General features: G+C 42.3%; 1 protein-coding gene across 2 annotated transcripts in view; it reads right to left on the bottom strand.

Moving 5' to 3' along the window:
- Positions 1–19,516, bottom strand: part of mctp2a (multiple C2 domains, transmembrane 2a) — a 31,571-nt gene extending 12,055 nt beyond the window's left edge. The window contains exons 1-17 of one of the 2 annotated variants that reach the window (XM_029522133.1): positions 19,393–19,516; positions 17,892–18,873; positions 16,915–16,974; positions 16,719–16,827; positions 14,346–14,488; positions 14,173–14,249; positions 13,957–14,071; positions 13,832–13,855; positions 11,312–11,476; positions 10,484–10,614; positions 10,191–10,377; positions 9,910–10,003; positions 9,715–9,817; positions 9,523–9,625; positions 9,316–9,417; positions 9,127–9,201; positions 8,718–8,837 (exon numbers count right to left, since the gene is read on the bottom strand). In XM_029522133.1, coding sequence (XP_029377993.1) covers positions 8,718–8,837; positions 9,127–9,201; positions 9,316–9,417; positions 9,523–9,625; positions 9,715–9,817; positions 9,910–10,003; positions 10,191–10,377; positions 10,484–10,614; positions 11,312–11,476; positions 13,832–13,855; positions 13,957–14,071; positions 14,173–14,249; positions 14,346–14,488; positions 16,719–16,827; positions 16,915–16,974; positions 17,892–18,872 — 2,589 coding nt within the window. In that variant the 5' untranslated portion in view covers position 18,873; positions 19,393–19,516. Of the gene's footprint in view, positions 1–8,717; positions 8,838–9,126; positions 9,202–9,315; positions 9,418–9,522; positions 9,626–9,714; positions 9,818–9,909; positions 10,004–10,190; positions 10,378–10,483; positions 10,615–11,311; positions 11,480–13,831; positions 13,856–13,956; positions 14,072–14,172; positions 14,250–14,345; positions 14,489–16,718; positions 16,828–16,914; positions 16,975–17,891; positions 18,874–19,392 lie in introns of those variants that run through there. The other variant, XM_029522134.1, reaches the window with a different exon arrangement.
- Positions 19,517–20,725: the final 1,209 nt, after the last annotated feature.

Here is a 20,725-nt window from a genome sequence, read left to right as displayed (position 1 = left end):
GGCTGTCGGACAGGTAGCTTGTCATATTCCCAGCATTCTCATAAAAAAGCAAAAAGAAAGGTGGGGGGAAATGGGCCTGGAAACTGACATGAGCCCAGCAGGAATGTTGAACCTCCTTGCCCTCCCTGCAAAAGCTGCTGCATTAACCACTAAAGTCTAATTGCTTGGTCTCTGTCTTCCTGTGCAAGTCAACAGAGGGAGCCAATTCATTTCCGCCCAGGGAGCCAGCAGAGAGAATCTGTCACAGGTATTCATAATCGCCCACTAATGCAAATTTCTGCTCACCACGTTCTGGCTCAGTGGACAAGATAAAAGCCTACAGAAATACAATGCCTTGTGTCTAAACTGAGTGCTTAAATGAGGATATAAACCAAAACTGTCAGAAATATCTTCTCGATTCCTCCCTCACGGTATGTCAGCCCATGTGTTCAGGATTTACATGCTTTTTTTAAACTAGGAAAACCTCTCAGATTCCTTCACAAACTGAGTCCTTGCCGTCAGATATCCCACAGTAATGAGCAGAGGCAGGCCTATACCTTCCCCCGTCTCCTCACATCCACTACAGTTTCTGTGAAATGGAGACAGGACTAATTCCCTCACTAAATGGTTTATGTTTTATTAGTAAGTAGTTGAGTGATTAAAGGACATGTTGGACAAAGTGCAACCTTTCAGGTTTAAGTGTAAATTTGATTTAAAAAAAAGAAAAAGCAGAACACACACATTTTAAATGCTATCAAAGATCGACTCCATTTCATTTAAAAGAGCCTGACTAAATATTTGTTCATCCATCAACGAATTATTCATGACAAGTAAAATGAACTTTTTCAAAATGGCAATGCTAATATGTTGCTCAAGCTGTGCAACAGTCATTGATTGAACAAAAAGGATGTATAGCAACAAACAAAAGCAATGAGGGTAACAAATTAATGATATACCCGAGTATTTAGCTTTGCACACAACAGAAGTCGATAACAAACGATGTAATTGAACAAGTGAGAGTATTTATGTCTGAGAGCAGTGTCTCTATGCGTAAAACCTCCCTTGACAAACACCCTTTAGCTGAAAAATGCCTGTATGATTATGCACAGGGTGCCTGGGGAGAAAAAAAAGAATGAATTAATAAAACTATTAGCACATGGTGGAGTAGATGATGGAGATGCACTCTCCTTAGCCACCTGTAAGCGCTCAGAGAAGGGGGCAACCCCGGGCACAGCAATTCTGCCAGCAGGGTTAAGAACAGCCTGACAGATTTGTTTTATAGTGCCATTAATATGATTCCACTAAATGCATTCTGCGCCTTCTCATGCAGATCCCCTGGCCAGCAGAATCCAGCACCTAATAATAAAGCACTCAGCGATTAAAAGTGTGAATAAAATAACTTAAAGCTGAGCAAGCATGGCAGCTCTCGCCACCCACACTCTCCCAGGAGATGGAGAAGGGATCGTAGCAGGAACAAAGGGACAAAGACACCCTCTATAAGAGTTTCTACCATCCTGTAAATTGATTAACAGAGGAGGGGTTGGCCCAGTCTACCAACCCAAACTACTGACTGGCAGACGTACCACCAGACTGCAGGACTGCCAAATGCTCTTCTTATACACCACAGCAGACAACAGGCTATAAATACAGGCGTCACATCAGTATAACACAGATAATACAGTTGATGAGCCAAATTAGTGTAATGTCGCAGCACATGGGACCGTACAATATAATTACTGTTGCTGTTAAAAAAAATAAAAAATCCCAGCAAAGTGAAAACACCATTTCAACTGTTGTTTTTCTTTTTTTTTTTTTTACTTGGTGCATTTCAAAAATACCCTTATTTTTAAGTTTTATGTAGCATCCAAAAACACGAAAGATTTAATCTTGGCTGTATCTTCACTACTTCTCTTCAGTTGCACTCCACTTGGAAAGCTAAACAAAGCGAGAAGAGCGCCAGCCAGCATTAAGAGGGTCAGTCAAGGGGGCTGTGGACGGATGCCAGATTACGTGAACATATACTGAAAGAATTTAACTGACTCTAGGCTGCAGGGTTTGTGTGTGTGTGCATTTCCATGCAACTATCTTTGTGCAGGGGCAGCACGGCGGCACTGTGGTTAGCGCTGTTGCCCCACAATAAGAAGGTCGTGGGTTCGATTCCTGAGCCTGGGGCCTTTCTGGTTGGAGTTTTCATGTTCTCCCCGTGCCTGCGTGGGTTTCCTCCCACTGTCCAAAGACATCATGTTTAGGTTAACTGGTGACTCTAAATTGTCCGTAGTGTGAGTGGTTGTTGGTCTCTGCCTGTCTCTGTGTGTTGGCTCTGCAATGGACTGCTGACCTGTCCAGGGTGAGCCCGCCCTCACCTAATGTGAGCTGCGATTGGCTCCAGCATCCCCACGACCCAGAAACAAGATAAGCGGGAGAAGATGAATAAATGAATTCATGTCATTGTGCACAACACAGAAATCCAACATGTTTCATACGTTTGACTGTGCACAAGCGTGGGCTATACAAATATTAAGATGATGAATCACAATGATGTTTTTTTTCTTCTATAGATGAGTGCCTTTGCAAAACCTTTGCTAGTCTTTACACTGATGGAGCTGTTCTTTTTCTGGGTGAAATCAAGTTCAGTGAAATTAATCTGCATTACTTCCTCAATTAAAACACAAAAAAGATATTAATAATGAATCAAAAACACAAGTAGCAGCTCAGCTCATGCTTTTTTATAATTTTTTTTTTTTTTTTCAGCCAAACTGAAACGGAGTCTGGCTGAGGGCTTATGTAGGGGACAGGAGCGGCAGGCTTTAAAGTAGCTGTAAACGCAGAGCAATGAGACATGTAATTTGTGTTGAGCTTGGGCCAGTGTGGGGACAGGCTTTCAGGGGGTTTCGGAGGCAGAGGAAGCACAGATAAGATTTCTCTTCAGGGCAGGTAGAGTGTGTGGGCAGCCATGGTGCTCTGAGCTAATGCTGAATAAATATTTCACATACGCTCAGCTCAACTCTTATCGACTTTGGAGAGGGTGAGAGAGGAAGAGGGGCAGAACGAGAGAGAGCAAAAAACATGGGGAATTTCATGTCCCTTTTCAGCCGGTCAAAATCAGTTGCAACAGTTCTGGAGTGTGACACAATTCACAATTCAGTTTTTCAGATCAAACACAGAAATACTAACTTTGATATTTGCTGCACTTCAGCAACTCAAGTTAAGAGGTTAGTTTACCCATTTACTAAAAATTATTGCTATTATTCTGCTTTATGATTAAAAACAAAATAAGTAGTAAAAGGACAAACTCTAATCATAAATATAACCCCAAACAAGTGTATTATTTGGAACATTGGAAACTAAAAAAACAAAAAAACACAAAAATAATAATGTTAATGTTAATAATGCAGTGTACACACATTTTTCTTATAAATAATGTAAATGAAATGAAAGTGTAGCCATCACAGATTTACAAGGAAATGCTTTAGCTGATAAGTCCACCTGCTCAACACAATGCACTGGTGATAACAAATCTTTATCAAAGCGCAGAGGAAGAGCAGTCGTGCAATGCAAAGCAATAGCATTTGCTTGCAGGGCCAGCACTGGCCGTTGTCTCCCCGCCTGTCTACATGCCAGGGCCAGAGCAGCACCAGTTCGAAGCTGAAGCAGGGCAGTCAGCAGGGCAGTCAGCAGGGGCCCTATGGTGCTGTCAGTGGTGGCTACACTGACCCTGCACTCCGGCACTGGCCACTAGTGTTTAATCCGTGTCGGGGGCGTTAACACTGAGCGACCTCCTGGGTGACAGATCTGCCATGTGAGCCTTTTCCCCTGAGGAGGTGGGGAGGGAGTGGCATGGTATCTCTCTGCCTGTCAGCTCAGCTCACACACACGTTAAAGCAACGGGGCCGAGACTGACCCCGGAACAGCCACACACAGGGGCGGACAGGTCGCTGCCTCAGCTGCCTGGGGAGTGGTGTCCTCTGTGACTACGAAGGTGGTGAGTATGTTAAAGGCAGTCATTATGATACAGCACACACAATGGGGTTAAACGCAGAGCACACTTCATCGAGGCTGGGACCACGCATAATATATAACAACAAAGTACAACAGATGCACAGATAAAGCCGTGGCACCTCAGGTGTCAACATGTTTATTTAGTGCAGCCAGCAAATATTAATCTGACCACACTTGTCACTTGTTCACTTTAAAGGTTGCTTTATGCTGTTTAATAATCATAAAGAATAACGAGGATTTTTTTTTTTTTAAGTTTAAATTGAATAAAATGTGCACTCAAAACTCAAATCCATGTCCTGAAACAAATCAAAGTGGGAACAATTTCACAGTCCTAATGAAGTGAATATTAACAGTGAAAGCTTATTAAGGAGGCACGTTTCAAGGTTACACATTGCATTCAGCCAGCTTGAAGAGCTGTCAACTGACAGAAATCCATTCAGGGCAGCTAAATAATAATACTGTGTGAAATCAGGAGGCACTGCTGAGCAGCTTGCAAGTAGTCATAGCCTATCATTTAATAATTAATAGATCTCAGACTCAGAACCGTGAATCCGCAGATCGCCATCAGTGCCATCATTTTTTCCCTACCAGACACTTTCCCACTGTACAGCCTGTGAGAACTCCCACAGCCATGGCGATGGAGAGTGTAACCCCCATGAGACTGAAGAAACCCACTCCTTCAAGGCCTCCAACTTTTTCAAACAGAGAGAAAACAGATGCAAAGCAGAAACAAGGAGACAATTCACAGGCTCGCACAGTCCTCTCGCTGTTCTCACAAAAGCTCGGCCGCACTGCAATGCAGTAAACCAGAAATGGGCAGATCCAAGACTCACAAAGCGTCTCATTTTCAGGGACAGTGTTAACAAGAACAATTATGACAACTCTGATTATAGCTTTGATCTCGGCTGGGCTGGTGTTCTGGTTAATGGCCCCGACTGGTGTGGCTCTACACAGGTGGTCTCCTGAGACCTCTGGAGCCCGATCTGACCCTGTCCTGCCCTCATCTGGGGAGATGGTGATTCTATCAGCCCCCAAAAAAAGCACCCATTGCAGCTGCCAAGTGTGTTTACAGCTGCACCGCATCAAACATTCATCAAATGCCATCTTTACAGTGTGTGATGTGGAGCAATCAGCATTTCACAGGCTGTCAAATGATGTCTAAAGCGTTTGCTGCCTGGCAGTGTCAAAAAGAAATACTCACATAAGGTATACAGGCTTCTTTCTAGTTAAACTCCTGACAGATGAGGTACCTCATATGTTAGAATATTAATTCTACTTAAATACTTAAAGCGGACTAATGACAGCAAAGCTCAAAATCAGCTTTCAAGTGTAAATGATCTTTTTTTCTTTTCTTTTTTCATCCATTTCATCTAAATCAAAATTGTTCTCAACTTTAAACTTCTGAAACAGATTAATTTGGCTGGATAATACATGCTCATTTAGCTTCTCTTCTTTTTTTTTTTTTAATGGAAGAAAACTTGTTTCTCTTCTAATGCACAGAACTGAGGATTTCACTCCAAGTTGTTCCCACGAATGGCTCCTGTTGGGAAAAGTAAATGATCTCCTTAGCACCTTCATTCATATTTCCAGCAGTGCTGTAGCTCCATCTACAGGTCGTATTCTTGTGTACACCTAAGAACTCTCGGTGACCCCCTTTGCAGTCACTGCTGATGTATAGCACATTCATCTCGCTCAGTCTTAGTGAAAAACACATCTAAAGGCCGTTATTTTATGAAGATTTTAGCTGTCACATTTTCTCTCTCTCAGACAGGAACATGCTGTTGTTAAACTCTTGAAAAGCACAGATCCTAGACTCATTACTGTAGCATAAACAAGCAGAAGAGAAAAAAAAATAATCTAAATTTCTTGTTTGTATTTGTTTTGACTAATGAAAATGTTTCTGAAGATTTGCCAGAACTTTTTTAAATGCAGGAGAATTTTTTTTCTTTTCCGTTCTTTTTTGTTTGTTTGTTTGTTTGTTTGTTTTTTATGTTACATTACCTATTTAGACTATTTTAAAACTGCAACCATTTGGGGGAAAATCGAAAGCAACTTCAAACAGTATATACAATGCTGATGAGGTTGCGCAGGCAAAACAAACAACCTCCTGCACTTGCAAAGTTACAATACTGCAAGACTCTCCATTACCCACAGTTTTCTCTCACACAAAAAGGCTCAGTAGTATAAAAAGTAAATCACCCATCAATCTGCAAATGCTCAATTTATATATTCCTGTGCGTGCAGTTTTCTGATTGCCATTTGTGGAGGAAAAGTTATTTTAGTATGAACAAAACAAGAAGGCTTCTTCAGAACAGCAACAACAACAACAAAAAAAGACCCTCTTTTTTTTTCCCACATTGCCATTCACTAATGCGAACCACAGTGGTGATCCCTCATGCAAAATTTGAATACCTTACACACCGCACACCAACAACCACTTCATAATACATACATGAATCTACATAAACAGGATAGAAATGTAGAATCCATGCTGTGTGGAGGTCAAAAAATTGGCCTACGGGACTGAGTGATATAATGGCTAAGCATTCCTGGTAAAGCACTACACGAGCATCCCGCAGTCCCAGTAGAAACCACAACAGCGGTAATGCATTACAGGATGTATATGGTGTAAAAGGCTAAGACTGGTCTGCCTGCTTGATAAATAATGTATTTTAATGTATATTAAAGCTAGACCCACCGCTGCAGCATTTCCTACCGGCATACCCTGAGAAGCCCTGCGCTGCCTGCCACTGTGGAAAAGAGCAGACACTAGTGGTATAATTATGCACATCTGAGAGGCAAGCAGAGGCCATCTGTCAATGTCTGAATCAGTTACCTTATTACCACTGCCTAAAGATATAAAGATAGGAGTGGGAGCTGCTTTCATTAAGGCACATGGTGGCATGCTGCTTTAGACAGCTCCGAACACTAACTTAATTGCAAATGATGACTTGGAGGAGGAGGTGGGACTGTACAGGGCCTGGCCTTGGAGTGGGCAGGGGCACAAGTGTGGAAAGTGGCATGGCACTCGGCTTGTAATGACAGCCAGTCGAGACCACGCTGTTGCCCTCACTGACTGTCAGACAGTAGTTTAAGTTCAGAGTTTTTCCTGTTAATAGCAATTACATGCAATATTTACATGTGATTTGCATGTTTCACTGTGCTTCTAGCTCGTTGAGAATATAATAAACCATTGAAAAAAAAAAAAATAAATAACAACTTTTCACTCGTTGAACTCGGTAGTCTGCTGGTGAGTGGGTGATGAATGCGCAGTGGCAGATTCACTTTGTTTGGGCAATCCTCACCGCGCACCTTCGACACTTAGACTATTTGAAGCACACCCCATTGCAGACAAAGGCGTACTCTGACTATTCTGCTACAGTCTGCCTTTAAAAATATCAACCACTATGTTGGTGTTAGTGTCTGAAAACAGAGCAGTTGTTTCAAATAAAAGGACAAAGCGGCTACGCCAAATGTCACAAGCATTTCCCTTTCACTGTCGGGGTGCAGGTGACACACAACTGACAAAAATAAGACTGAGAAGCACTACACTACAGTAACAATGATGATCATGATGAAAACTGTGAGTGTGCAAGTCTTTCATTCTACAATCTCTATTTGTGTGCTGCACCCCTAAACAGCAGGTGGAGTAGAAGTGGAAATGAAAGATTAGAGTGTGCCACCACACACTACCATCGCCTGCGGAGGATCTAATTATAGGTAGAAGAAGATGGCCCCATCCCGCTGACCTGTCCCCTGTCAGCCTGCCTGTCCTCCTGCCCATATCCCTGCCTCCAAGTCTCTTGCTATCTACCTTCATAGACTGCGCTCTTACTCAACTGTCTTCCTCTTTCAGCGCTCCAACTTTCTTTCCCAGATAGCGGCGTGCCTCCCACTCTATCCTTATACAATCGCCTGCATTGTTCTCTGTCTTCCTGTCTGTGTGTCCGCCTGCCTGTCTGTGTGCCGTGCTGTTCTAAAGGCTGTGATACATTGAGCCTGGCCATTGCCTGGGGGGATTTGCACCTCAGGATCACTGAGAAGGGCTTATAGAATACACCAGGTATGAATTGCATGTCATCCTGAGACAGCGGAGACAGAAGAAAGGCAGTGAAAGGAGAGTTGTTCACACACCCTGTCTGTGACCGCTTCCTCACCCTGACACGGTGCTGGCAGGGCTTTCATAGCAAGTGTACTCTCTTAATCATGACATTACATGTGCTGTACTGAGGGGGATTCACAGGGTGATTTAAGATTATTTAAGCTTAGGACCTTAGATCACATACCCTCATTAAAAACAGCTAAACAGAGACATTTAAACAAGGTTCAAATTCTCGGAGGCAGACTGTCACTCCTACACCCAAGGAAGCTGAGACTGTGATCCTCCTTACACCGTCCCCCGGGTTAGGAGGCTTTGCTAAGAAGTCAGATGTACAAACGCCTAAACCCCATTCCTTCAAATACACTCTAATGTCATCAGAACTGAAGGAAAGCCAAGTGGGGTTTGATTTAAAGGATAAAACACATCCATCACATACACATGGGATAAAAACAGAAGGCAGTCATTGTTTTTCATGGGAAAAAGACTAACAGAGGGGGAAAATGGCTAAACCGAAGATTCTCTTCAACATCTAACTCACATAAAATGAAAGAGTTAAAACTGGGCTCCAGTGAAATGGGACAAAACTTGTTCGCCCCAAGGCTTAAAGAGAGTTCATTAACGTGAGGCAATGACTTACCAGAAAGGCTATTAGACTCCGTTGCGTGCTCTCCCATTGAAAACAGCTTTTAATGTACTGTAACGTGTACAGAACTGCTGTGCTGATTTTTCGAACCCGATATATATTCCGGGCAAGAACCTAATGGGAAATAATTGGAACAAAACAGTGGTTAGTATCAATTGATACTGGACATAATTTTTATGACTTCGCTATGAGGTTGAATCAGCTTTACAATCCATTATTTGCTACTTGTGAAGTTAGACGTTTAAAACCAATTAGACTCATTAGCTTGACTATGAGTGATCCAAACTGTGACCGTGTGTAGCTTTGTTGTGGCCACTTTATTAGTGTAAGGTGAGGGGAACATTCTAGCAAGCATTTTAGCTCTAACTGCCAAATTCTGTTGAAAAACATCAATAAAGACAACCTTTTTGGAGAATTTCAGGTTTTGCTCCATTAATTTGGCCTCCTTCGGTTGGAAGGTTCTGACACCAGCTCTGACCTGGAAAAGCGAAAGAAAGAAAATACAATACTGCAATTTCACAATGGATTTGAGTTCATACTATATGATCCATGTTATCAGCATAAACTTGACCCCAGTCAGTTTGAGCCTTACTTTATTGTAGATAACATCCAACACCAGTGTGATGGTTCCTTTGGATGCGCTTCCCAAGTTTTCTTTCTTCAAGAACAGACATATCTGCTGCCCATTCTGAACCTTTAATAATTTAAAAACAAAATATTGCCACGATCATACTTGACACTCAATTTATCTTTGGTATATCAGAGGTATGTGGGAGCTTCACAGGTGAACTAATCTTACACTCAGTAAAGGAATGACCACTTTCCCCAAAAAATTTCGGGTTTTGTCTCCATTTTCATCAAGGACAGTCAGCTCTAGCACATCATGGATGTCTTTAATTGGCCTACCACAAAAGAGTTATACAAATATTATTAATACAACTCTATACAGGACAAACAGCTGTTGTGATTTTTCTCTCATTCTCTTACTTACAATGTAACGGCTTTGTTCCACTCTGGATTGGCAGTCTTGGAGATTGTGTGTGTTTGAAGTTTGCTGTTACCAAGCTCAATGACACATAACGGGTTGCTTTTCCCTGCAAGTGAAAAAAAAATAAAATAAATTTTAAAAAAAAGGTCACGATCATGAGAATGGGAAACAAAGTAATGGATTGTTGTTCAGGATTACCATTGAGATCTGTTGCAGGAAGATCATTTGCCTTTATGACCTTGACCTGAAGGAAACCGACCTCTCCGACACATTTGTGTGAGTTTTTCAAGCTCTGCAAAAATTAATATGATTAAAAGCAAATTTTTCGGCATGGCTAAGAAACACGGCGTATAAAAGAATGATTTTAATAGTATTAATTTGTGTGTTGACAGGCAGTTCACAAAACATATATTTGTAGCTCTTACTCTAAAACCGTAAGTGGAAGTAGGATCGCACCATATAACAAAAAACAGACTTACAAACTTCTCAATTATTGTGTCTTTCTCAACAGTCTTATCCAAGGGAGCTGCCCCTATGTCAGACATGGAGATTCCCCAGCAGGGTCTCAGGGTGACCAGAAACACTAGCCTGCCCTTTCCTGGGTCCAGCGCATGAGTGTAGAGCTGCTTCTCATTAGGGGAAATTCCTGATAGGTCAATCTCAAACCTGAGACAAAAAAGGAAAATTGTTCCATTCAATCACATAAGGCCAACTCGGTCTGTGAAGGAGCCAATGTGAGCGAAAATAACACTGCCCATCAGGAAATACTCACATTCCCCACGACTCCTCAGCCTTTCTCCCTCTCTTTGAGCACACCTCCACCTGCAGAGGTTCCTGGGTATCTTCAAACTGACTGAAGTCAAACTGCTCTCTCCACTGGGGATTGGCCTGAATACAAAGGTTCTGAGGGCAGTAAAGACACTGATTCAATTGATACAGCAACGCAGAAACACGCACACTCACACATTTTGATGCAATGTCTGCTTTAATGCATGATCAGACTGAGCCGCACCTGCATGACAGGTGGATTAAATCTTAATTCAATCCAACCAGAGCAAGGCAGGAGAGGAGAAAGAGAGGTGTGTTGGGTGGATGTGTCTCTATTTGTGTGTGCTTGTATGTGTACACCTCAGTAGCCACTCTGGGATTGTAAACACTGACAGCTTCCAATTAGAATCAGCTTTGTTCAACAAACAAACAAGCAGAGAGGAAAGCAGAGAGGTTTACAAAGAAATGACACGACAACACAAGACAAGTGCACCATAGAATCATCAGGGGGAGGCCAACAAGTACAGGTAGATGAACAGGGCATGCTGGGTATGCAAATGAAGGCAATGAAGCCCAGCTCCTGAAGCACAGGGAGGAGTGAGTGGCAGCCTGGCCCAGTCTAATGAGCTGCCTCCGCCATGGCCCGGTGAGCCAAGGTGGAGGTGAGTCACTGACAGGCACCTGCTGAGAGAAAGAAGCAGGGAAGTAAGAGATAGGGGCTGGGAAGAAACACTTGAAGTATAAAAAGCAGAGTTTAAAGAGACAGAGCAGCACGAAGAAGGAAGTGTAGGAGAAGTGGGAAGAGAAAAGGCTTTTATAAAACAAATCCAACCTTGCTCTTGTACTTCTGATCACCGAAGCGAAAGCGGACATAAATGTCGCCTTGGCCATACTGTGGCAGGTCTTGTCCCTCCACCAAGGTGATACGGATCAACCCAGTCCACATCTGGTTCTTCAGCTGGTTCTTCGGCGATGTGGGTGTTGCAGGTTGATTATGCTGCTGGGTAAAAATACATACAAACAATTGACAGTATTTTTGTCATTGTTTTTTTTTTTTCCCCAAAGCACTGTGTGTGGAGGCTCTGTGTGTTCCCCTCTGTTTACCTGCTCCTGCCTTAGCCTGGCACCTCATCATGTTCACAGAGTGCATGAAACTAGGACAAAGGTTTACACTATATAGCACATCTCTGTTGGAGCACATTAGCACATCTCTACTGACAGGCAAGCCACACCATGGAGGCTCCTGGAGAGAGAGGAAGAGAGGGACGTCAGCAAGCAGCCAGATGTCCCTGGCTGTGACAGTCCCACTCATCACTGGCTCCCAGACTGAGTGTGGGGAGGCAGGACACTTGGCATACTGCACCAGAGACAGCAGGCAGCAGTGAGTAATGATGCAAACCCCACAGCTCTCTCATCAGCAAATTATGCATACATGCAGTATGTATGGCCAGCATCAGAGTTTACCGCATGCTGGAAACACTGCTCAATTTTTATTTGACCAGAAAAATAACAAATCTTTTGCACTAATGGAAAGATATGAAACCAAAAAGATGTTGTGCATTCAAGAACTTCGGAAATCAAGGACAAGCACAGCAAATAATCCACTGCTCCTGCCGCGTGTCACAGAGGGAGTGAGAAAGAGAGGCCTTGATATGTTTCCATGTAAGAGTTCCCGTGAGGCCATGCGGTGATAGGCCAGGGCTGTAAAAACAAACAGCAGAGAGGTTGTGTAGGGCTGACTGTAATTAAAGAGCAGGACCGTAATCTGCTGTAGCCTCTTTGATTGCCTAGCTCCTTCAGCTGCCCCAGCGACGCTGCTTCAAACAGCCCCACTACAACTCCCCTGCCACTCCGGCCCCTCCTCCTCACTAAAGGGTCACAACCCACATTGCCACCCAATCCGAAGGGGATCAAAGCACATTTCAGGGACCTGAATTAACATGGAATACCACAGGCACGGCCCTATAAATATCAGCCCCTTCAAAAGAAGAGGAACAGAGGGAGTGGAGGAGCGATATAAAACAGGCCTCAGCCAAGTCATCCCAAGTGTTTATCTTGGACACATTTCTATCTCAGCGGCCAATAAAACAATTCCACTTAACTGTAAGTGGCCCCTAAAGAGAATCTATTCCTGGTCCTAAAAGGGCTGTGCGATTGCTTCCATATGGTGGGACAGCATGGGGACAAGCACGATGAGCTCAGACCCAGGACCATTTGGCTAGTACCTCAGCACTGTCCATCCACAGCTGTGATATTACATCCTAACATCTGGGTTATTGCCCGCTATGCCTGGGAATTATCAGCCTTGCCGATCTTAGGCATCCCACACTGGCAACATGCCTTGAACAGCAGAGCCCCCCTCCCCTCCCCTCCCACTTCTACCATACGCCCCCCTCCTGTTTGAAACACTATCACACAGCAGAGTTTTACTTCAGCACTTGCCATTCCCTGTCTCTGTGGTGGTAACACAGAGGGAAAAAACGATGTTCTGAAAGAGGGGGAGTAGAGCCGCAAGAGCTTGGTATTCAGCACTTCCAGAATAGGTGTTAAATGCAATAAGATATTGTATGTTTGTCAAAAATGAAATGGGAAAAAATGGCATTGTTACATTGTTAAATTAGCACTGTGATTTACGCAGCAGAACATTGTGTAGAGTCCCATCACACATTTTTGTCTCCCTTTGAGTATCTTTAACCATCTGTAGTGGATAACCTACAATGTGTATGAAAATGGCTTCATTCCTTTGTCATCTAATTTCAAATTGAGATTGTCTACTGGACCATCAAGAGACTGAACAGTGGCAGATGTAGTGACTACATAGGTGTGAATATAAACCCACTCACTGCAGTGTGAGTCCCAAACAGCCACCCTCCTATTTCACTCTGAATCTAATTACAGCTGCAATATATTGAAAGCCACTTGAGAAAGAGATGGAACTTTGTTTACTACAAAACCAAATACTGCTCTATAATACTCATCTAAGAGCTTTTTCATGACAACATATTCAGTCAATACTATTATTTTGGTTTTGATCAGAATGTTATATTGTACCACACTTTTTCACACCAAATGATACCTCTGGAAATAATATGCATTGCAAAAAAGGTTCACCATAAAACCACAAAAGAAATAGGCTATGCTGAAACCAAGGTTACACACAAAAGCCCGAGTACACCTCATTCTTTGTTGCAGCATTGCACAGTGAGCTACTGCCCCCTAGTGCTTTACATCAGGGCAACCATGAGCTCTAACATGTAAATGACAAAGGCGAATGCAGGAATACTCATGGCACCCCGGATACAATTTGGAAAGTCAAATTAAAATGTAAATGCAACGATAGGACAGTCCATACCTTATTCTTCTTTGCTGGCCATCTCTAGGAAAAGGAAAGGATTCCAAGAATCAGCACAAAAAATTCAAAGCGTCGAAGCAAATACCTGCGTCAAAAAACACTTGTCATATCACAAATACTCTTACAGGGCTTCGTTTGATGGTGGCATCTCTAAACATCAAGCAGACGTCAACCTTAATCACTCCCATGTCTTGTTCTTTACTTTTTGGATCTTGAAGATGCAACTCCAGCTCATAGGTTCTGTTAAACAGCAGAAAGGCAATACAGATTCAAAATGGCCATTTCTGAACAACATTATGATTAACTGTAAGTATAAAATATATATATACACATATTCTCACTTGTACAGATCAAGATCTTTCAGAGGAATAAGACTGGAACCCATGAAGTCATCAGCAGTCCGATTTTTATCATAGACCTGCAACAACATTAGGAACATCACAAAGAGTGTAAACTGAAATGATGGGTTTCTGCATCAGATAATAATGCATTCACAATTTTAAAAAATTCTTACTCGAACTTCCACAATGTGCTCTCGATCTCGCAGAGGATGAGAGAAAGACTCAGCCCACTTTGGATTCAGGTTTTTATAAACCACCTTGCTTTTATAGAACACTTTTCCATCAACTTTGAACTTCACATAAGGATCACTGGTCCCTAAAGTCCAACACAAAAAAGAACAAATCAGAAACACAATGTTAACATACAGTATAATCGAAGTGTAAAAGCATGGCTTTCATTGCAGTCCATTAAAAATTATCATTTGATGCAAACAATATTTACATTGTGTGGAACATATTATCACTTCTGAAATGTACACTTACATAAACACACACACATACACACCCTTCCCCCATGCTGCTTGTGTGAGAGACTGAAATATGTGAGGAGGCGGCACACCGCACACATGGCAAAAACAGAGGGATGTAGCTGTTTAATTGTGAAAGAGTAGAAACACTCGCCAGCATGAGGCAACCAGAAACCAAAATCTAGAAGCAACCAGTGTTAATCTCCCAAGCCTGTTAAGAAAGTCTGTTTGTGAGTGTGGTGGGGGTATGGGACTTCTTTGTTTCTGCAATTGCATGCAGATTGGCCAAAAAATGAAAGCCAGTCCCATGCCTTCATTTGTATAGGGGAATAAAGGGGTGCTTGAGAGAGCCTGCAGGGAGGCTTGAATCACATGACAAAGGCCCTGTGGGGATGGGCTGTCAGGCCTGTCAGCTCCCCACTCCAAATGAACATCTCGCAAAGGCAGGCAGGACCCACAGCAGCTCCACCCTGCCAGCCTGTGACAGGGAAACCTCCAGGCAACTTGACAGGAGGAGAATGTGGCAGCTAGCAAGGAAAAAAGCTCTGGCATGACTGAGAACGGTGACGATGGAAATTAATGGGGAAAAAAGGGGAGAACAAAAACCAAGGAGTGGGGGCCAGTGGTGTGGGTCCTTTCAGAATATGTAATGACAATGTATGCCATTGGTGAGCCTTTGGCACAGAGTTGATTGTTGGGCAAACAGTGGAAAGACAGGGGGCGTGTGGGGATTGCATCATCATGGTGCCATCTTGTCAGTGAAAGTAAGGTCTCAACTAGCAGGGAGTAGGCCTCTAGGTTTGGAGAGCGTCCTACTACAATGCTGTAAAAAAAACAACAACTGTTAAGCATTTTAGTAAAAGAAAAAAAAATTTGCTTTGAAGTGATTTTCCAGCTAGTATAACAGTGTTTGGAACGACAACAGCCTTTGGGTTTACATTTTCAACTAGGTCTTTTATGTGGCTTTGAAATGATCTTTTTGCAATGAAATAACATTTACTTTAAGTAAACCTAATTGTTGTTGTCCAAAGATTTTATAAATAAATGACCATACTTAATGAGACCACACATAATTTAGTCGCATAGTGTAGTTCAATTCATGTCCACTTGATGTCGCTGCTTTCACAAAGTCATCTCCACAGGGTGTCGGGAAGGGTCACGAGGACAGAAATTTATATTTTGCACCAACTGTTGATCTGTTGCTCAACATGTGCTCCGGTTAAGGAAATCAGCTCATTAAAATGAATTTAAATCGAAACAATCTTTCCAAGTTCATCCTTGATTTTACAACTGGATGTGTCAGCTAATGATAATAATAAGAAGAATATACATGTCAAAAGCAATAGAAAAATGATTTTACAGAGTAATGGTTGTTTCCTGAAATGCTTAACTTACAAGAGAATTAGTGGGCTAATGGATAAAAACTTTATTCTTATAAATCCAAACCAGGTTCGTTTTTGGTTTTTTTGTTGTTGTTTGCTTTTTTAAACTCATCAGCTGTGAGGGTAAAGGCTCTGTCCATTAAATTTAGCAGAAAATTAAATCTTATCATTATATAATTAGCTGTTTCAATAGGTGACAGCACCAGTGGTTTCATGGAATGAGAAGTGATTGCTTTGTCCCAGTCTGTCTTTTGTCATACTGGTCTGACAGCATACTTCTGATTTTTTTCTTTGTACATACACCACTTGACAAGGGACATCATCCTCACAAGTAAACAGAAGCATTAGCTGAACACATCTCATCTCGCCTTTATACACAATAGCACATTTCCCATTCACAACATTCTGCTGTTTGATTGGTTCATAAACACAGGAAGATTAACAAGATGTATACACACTGTGTACATGCAGTGCTTCATCAAGGGCTCACCATTACCAAAAGCCAACATACAAAGAACTACATATTTCTAGCACGTAACAGAACTTGGCATCTCTTGATCTGTACTGATTCATTCAAAGGCTCCTGCAGTTAAGATAACACTGATCTCAGCTGATAGGGCTAAGAGAGGCAGGTACTTAGCCTTTCAGGTTGTGAAAGGCCTCAAACTTATACATGACCTGCAGGTTGTTGACCTACCAGAGCGCTTGTCTCTGATGACCAGGTTCTTCCCCTGTTTCAAGGTGATGTTTAGGAGGTATCTCTGGAACGGGACAGGTACTTGAACCTCAGACCCTCCTGGCATACCCTGCAGTGGAAAAACCACATTGATACATTTTCTTTTGATAAATGCATGTTTTAGCTCAACGGGCACAGTCATCCAGCGAGCACTCACAAAGCCATCCAAAGGATCTTGCATAGTTTCGTCGAAGAAATCACACGCTTCACTGGGCATCTGCAGAAAAAATGGTTGAAATGATATTTTATCAAACTGATTATGTGCATTTTGCGTGGTACAGTCATATCTAGAGATATCTATGTATGCAGACTGTGCTCCACATCACATGATACCAATGGCTATATTGCAAAAAAGGGGGTTAATCCATTTCACAACTATGGATAAAGTTTTGTATGAACAAATAATCAACTTTGAACGTTGAATAGTCAACTTTGAAGAGCAATTAGTGTCAAGTGTCTGACAAAGTGAGTTGTTGTCAACTTCTTTGTATGTTTATACAGTTCCTTGTGTCACTTTTTGTGCAACTAGTAACACTGGTTTTCAATTGGTTTCCATATCTAAGAGGCATCTCAAAACAAAATGCAACTGCCTGAGCTTTAACTGTACCAAAGACCCGAAGAAAGTCATGTCCCACTTTACATTTAACACCAACTTTGTAAGGATGATTTTCAAAGGTTGCAACCAGTTTCCTAAATAGTTACTGTCATAAAGTTGATGTTCAGACTTAAAAAGGGAATGCCAACTTCATATAAGTCAGCGAATTAGACTGCAACAGCTCAAGTATATGAAAAACCATACCACACTATTTGCAAGTGAAATCAAAGCATGCAAAAATTCAAGTGAATCTGATCAAAATATACTAAATTATAAAAATGAATATAACCTCCTTGTGACCAATTATTATGGCACTAGAGATTAGCTCATACTTTGATGTAATGCCTAAGAGATTAATAGCTTCATCTCAGTTTATAGATGTATAAGGTCTCTGGTGAGTGTGCAGACTCCTTTTCACCGTCATAGCAATTACTGGATGACATCGGAATACAAATTTCTAATGACATAAATCTACAGCCCATGCAGGCTTCAAATAGCGATTGCAGCCTCTGTGTTTAAACTCTTGTAATAAAACTGACCTCTAGTTCTTCCAGGGCCTCCCCCATCTGGGCTCCTTCAAACAGAGTCGCCTCTGCGGAGAACTGTCTGATCACATACGGAGGGTAGAGTTCGCGGTCCAGTTCTTCCGAATCTGCGGCCCAGGGCAGGTTGACTTGCTCCTCGCTGGGGCTGCCACAGGCAGAGTCCACTGAGGTCCCATCAGCACTCTCTGCAGGAGTATCAAGCGACAGAAAAAGGGTTCCAGGGAGAGCATTTCTTCTGCTTGATAATGGCGTGAGCTTTTCAAATGATGGCTTTCGCTGCTCGTAGGAGATGGCCTTCTTCTCGGTGCGTGGCTTCATTTGGTCTCCCAGTGAACTTGCTCTGGCCATTGCTGCTGCAAGAGAAGCTGAAATCCCTTTCTCTTCACCAGAGAGACTCTCTCCATCTGCAAGCTCTAGTCCTGGTGAAGGACCTTGCGTGTCTCTTACTTGTGGTGCAGGAACAGGGTCAAAGGAAAATTTCTGGACATTCCCCTTAGCTCTTTTATCCACTTGTGCATACAAGACTTCTGGTGTCCAGTCCATCTTGTTCTCTGAATCTGAATGAATCATATCACTGGGTTCCTCATAAAGGGTCGTGGACTCGCATGGTAGACTGGTTCGAGGAAAAGCTACTGGATGATCCTTAGAAGCCTTGAATGTAGTCTTTGGGACCAAATCACTCTCTTTCTCTGTGAAAGGCAACCCGTCGATGACTGAGCCACTTGCAGTGGAATCAGTATCACTTATGCGGGGAGACATACCAAAGGAGATGCTATCAAAGTCAGTGGGCAATAAGGAAGTCTCTGAAGAAAATGCTTCACCTGGCACCACTCTCAGGTCTGGTACAGAAATACTGCGCCGATGCGCCAGATTTCTCCCCTGCTTGGCAAGAGCTTTTTTTCCTGGCTTCTTCAGGTTGGATAACTTTGTCTTCAGCTGAAGATTCCCCCAGAAAGTCTTCTTCTTGGCCTCCATCCTGAGAAGAGAAGGAAAATGTAGAAGTAAGGAATGGTGTGCTATATCCTGCTCTGACTCAGTCAAGGAGTATAAAATGTTGAAATATATATCTTCCTGTATTAAAACAATATAAAACTATATAAAATATATTAAAAATAAGTTCAAGCAAGTTTTAATCTATTACATCAGAATTACTGCATAGAAGGGAAATCTGTACAGCAGGTGAAGATGTAACATACCTGGGATTTGTCACCACTTACAAAGGAAAGATATTTTTTTTATTGTTCTGGAATAAGAGCCACGCCAAACTGTCACTACTGATCCAAATTGCCTGTCTTAACTCATAAAAGCATAAATAATATTTTTCAATAACTACATCAGCACCATACAAAACCAAAAGCTGCTGCTATGTCTTGTTGTTCTAAAAACTGATCTGACAAACATTTCTGAATAACTTTTTACAACCAAGTTAACGTTCATGACAAGACATCCTGGATTATTTTAGTGTAATTTAGCCCGAGAAAACATTCAGCTATACCTGTTCAGTCAGCCTCTGCTAAATGTCAAATCCACACAGTGTTTCAGTTTCTACTGAGAACAGCAGTACGTTTCCCAAAAAGCACCTCAGCCATTTTAACTCTGATAGAAGAGAAGGAGTGTCGCGCAGCGGCACAAGGCAGTAAGTGGCCTTACCTGCTTGAAGGCAACTTTGAACAGCAGTGATTGGTGGAGAGGCCAAACTGGGTGAAACTAGCCCTACCAGTCTCACAGGGTGAGTTTCAATCACTGTGCTAATGACACAGTCCCAGTGCTGTTACCTGCCCAAGTCAGTTTGTTGCTGATTTGATATTTGGCTGTTATAGTTTCTATTTTCATTTGTTCAGTGATTTGTCTGTTTTAAGATGTACATAAATGACACTTTCTCTATTATAGGTTCCCTTACAGGTCCAAGCATTTGAAAATATACTTAATGCCATAATCTACCCTAATTCTACAATACAACTGTCCTTCGTATCTGTCCAAAGCAGTCCCAAAATACTGCTGATGGATTCGGAAACATGACTGTGGCATATGAAATGTGAAATGATCTGTTCATCTTATCTCATCCCTCATCTTCAGCACGGATCTGGCACTCAGTGGCTGCCTTGTCATACCAAATTCCATTTCTTTCACACAGCCACATATTTGTTTACAGTGGAACGAGGGTTTAGCCTAAGCTCGTCAAAAGTGAGCATTTGTGTTTGCAAAGTATAAACTATAGCTGTCTGTCCACACGCAGAAGCCACCCACTGGTGTTCACTGTCCCTCTGCTTGTCTGTTCCCAACAGTGGAGACTACAGTATATGACAACAGATGTGTTTGAGTTTGGACCAAGTCTTGTTCAATATTTGCTCACGTCTTAAGGAGATCAGGCCCACATGAAAGAAGCCCAGCTTGGCTTCCAGTTGAAAGGCAGGGCTGGGGATCTGCACAGGGCAAGCCCCCCATGGCAGGTGGCCTCAAACATCCCAGAACCGGCCCGGTTACTCTACACATGCGGACTGGAGCTGGTCCAGGCTGCAGCACAGCTGGTCTTATGGGTGTGAAGCCCAGAACATGCACTCAGGGACAAATATGGACAGGATGAAAGATTCAGCTACACACTTGACCTAAAACCCTTGTTTGTTTGTCTCTCACTGTGTTAGGATGTAAAAAAAACAAAACAAACAAAGACAAAAACCATCGTTACTCCTACAGCAGCATGGCAATACCACTGTTGACCAAATAATAATAATAATAATAATAATAATAATAATAATAATGATGATGATGATGATGATGATGATGATGATGATGATGATGATGATGATGATGATATTGTCAGATGGGTG

The sequence above is a fragment of the Echeneis naucrates genome, chromosome 16 (assembly GCF_900963305.1).
Source record: "Echeneis naucrates chromosome 16, fEcheNa1.1, whole genome shotgun sequence".
NCBI lineage: Eukaryota > Metazoa > Chordata > Actinopteri > Carangiformes > Echeneidae > Echeneis > Echeneis naucrates.
Note: the sequence above shows the minus strand (reverse complement) of the source record. Positions and strands in the feature narration are given on the sequence as shown.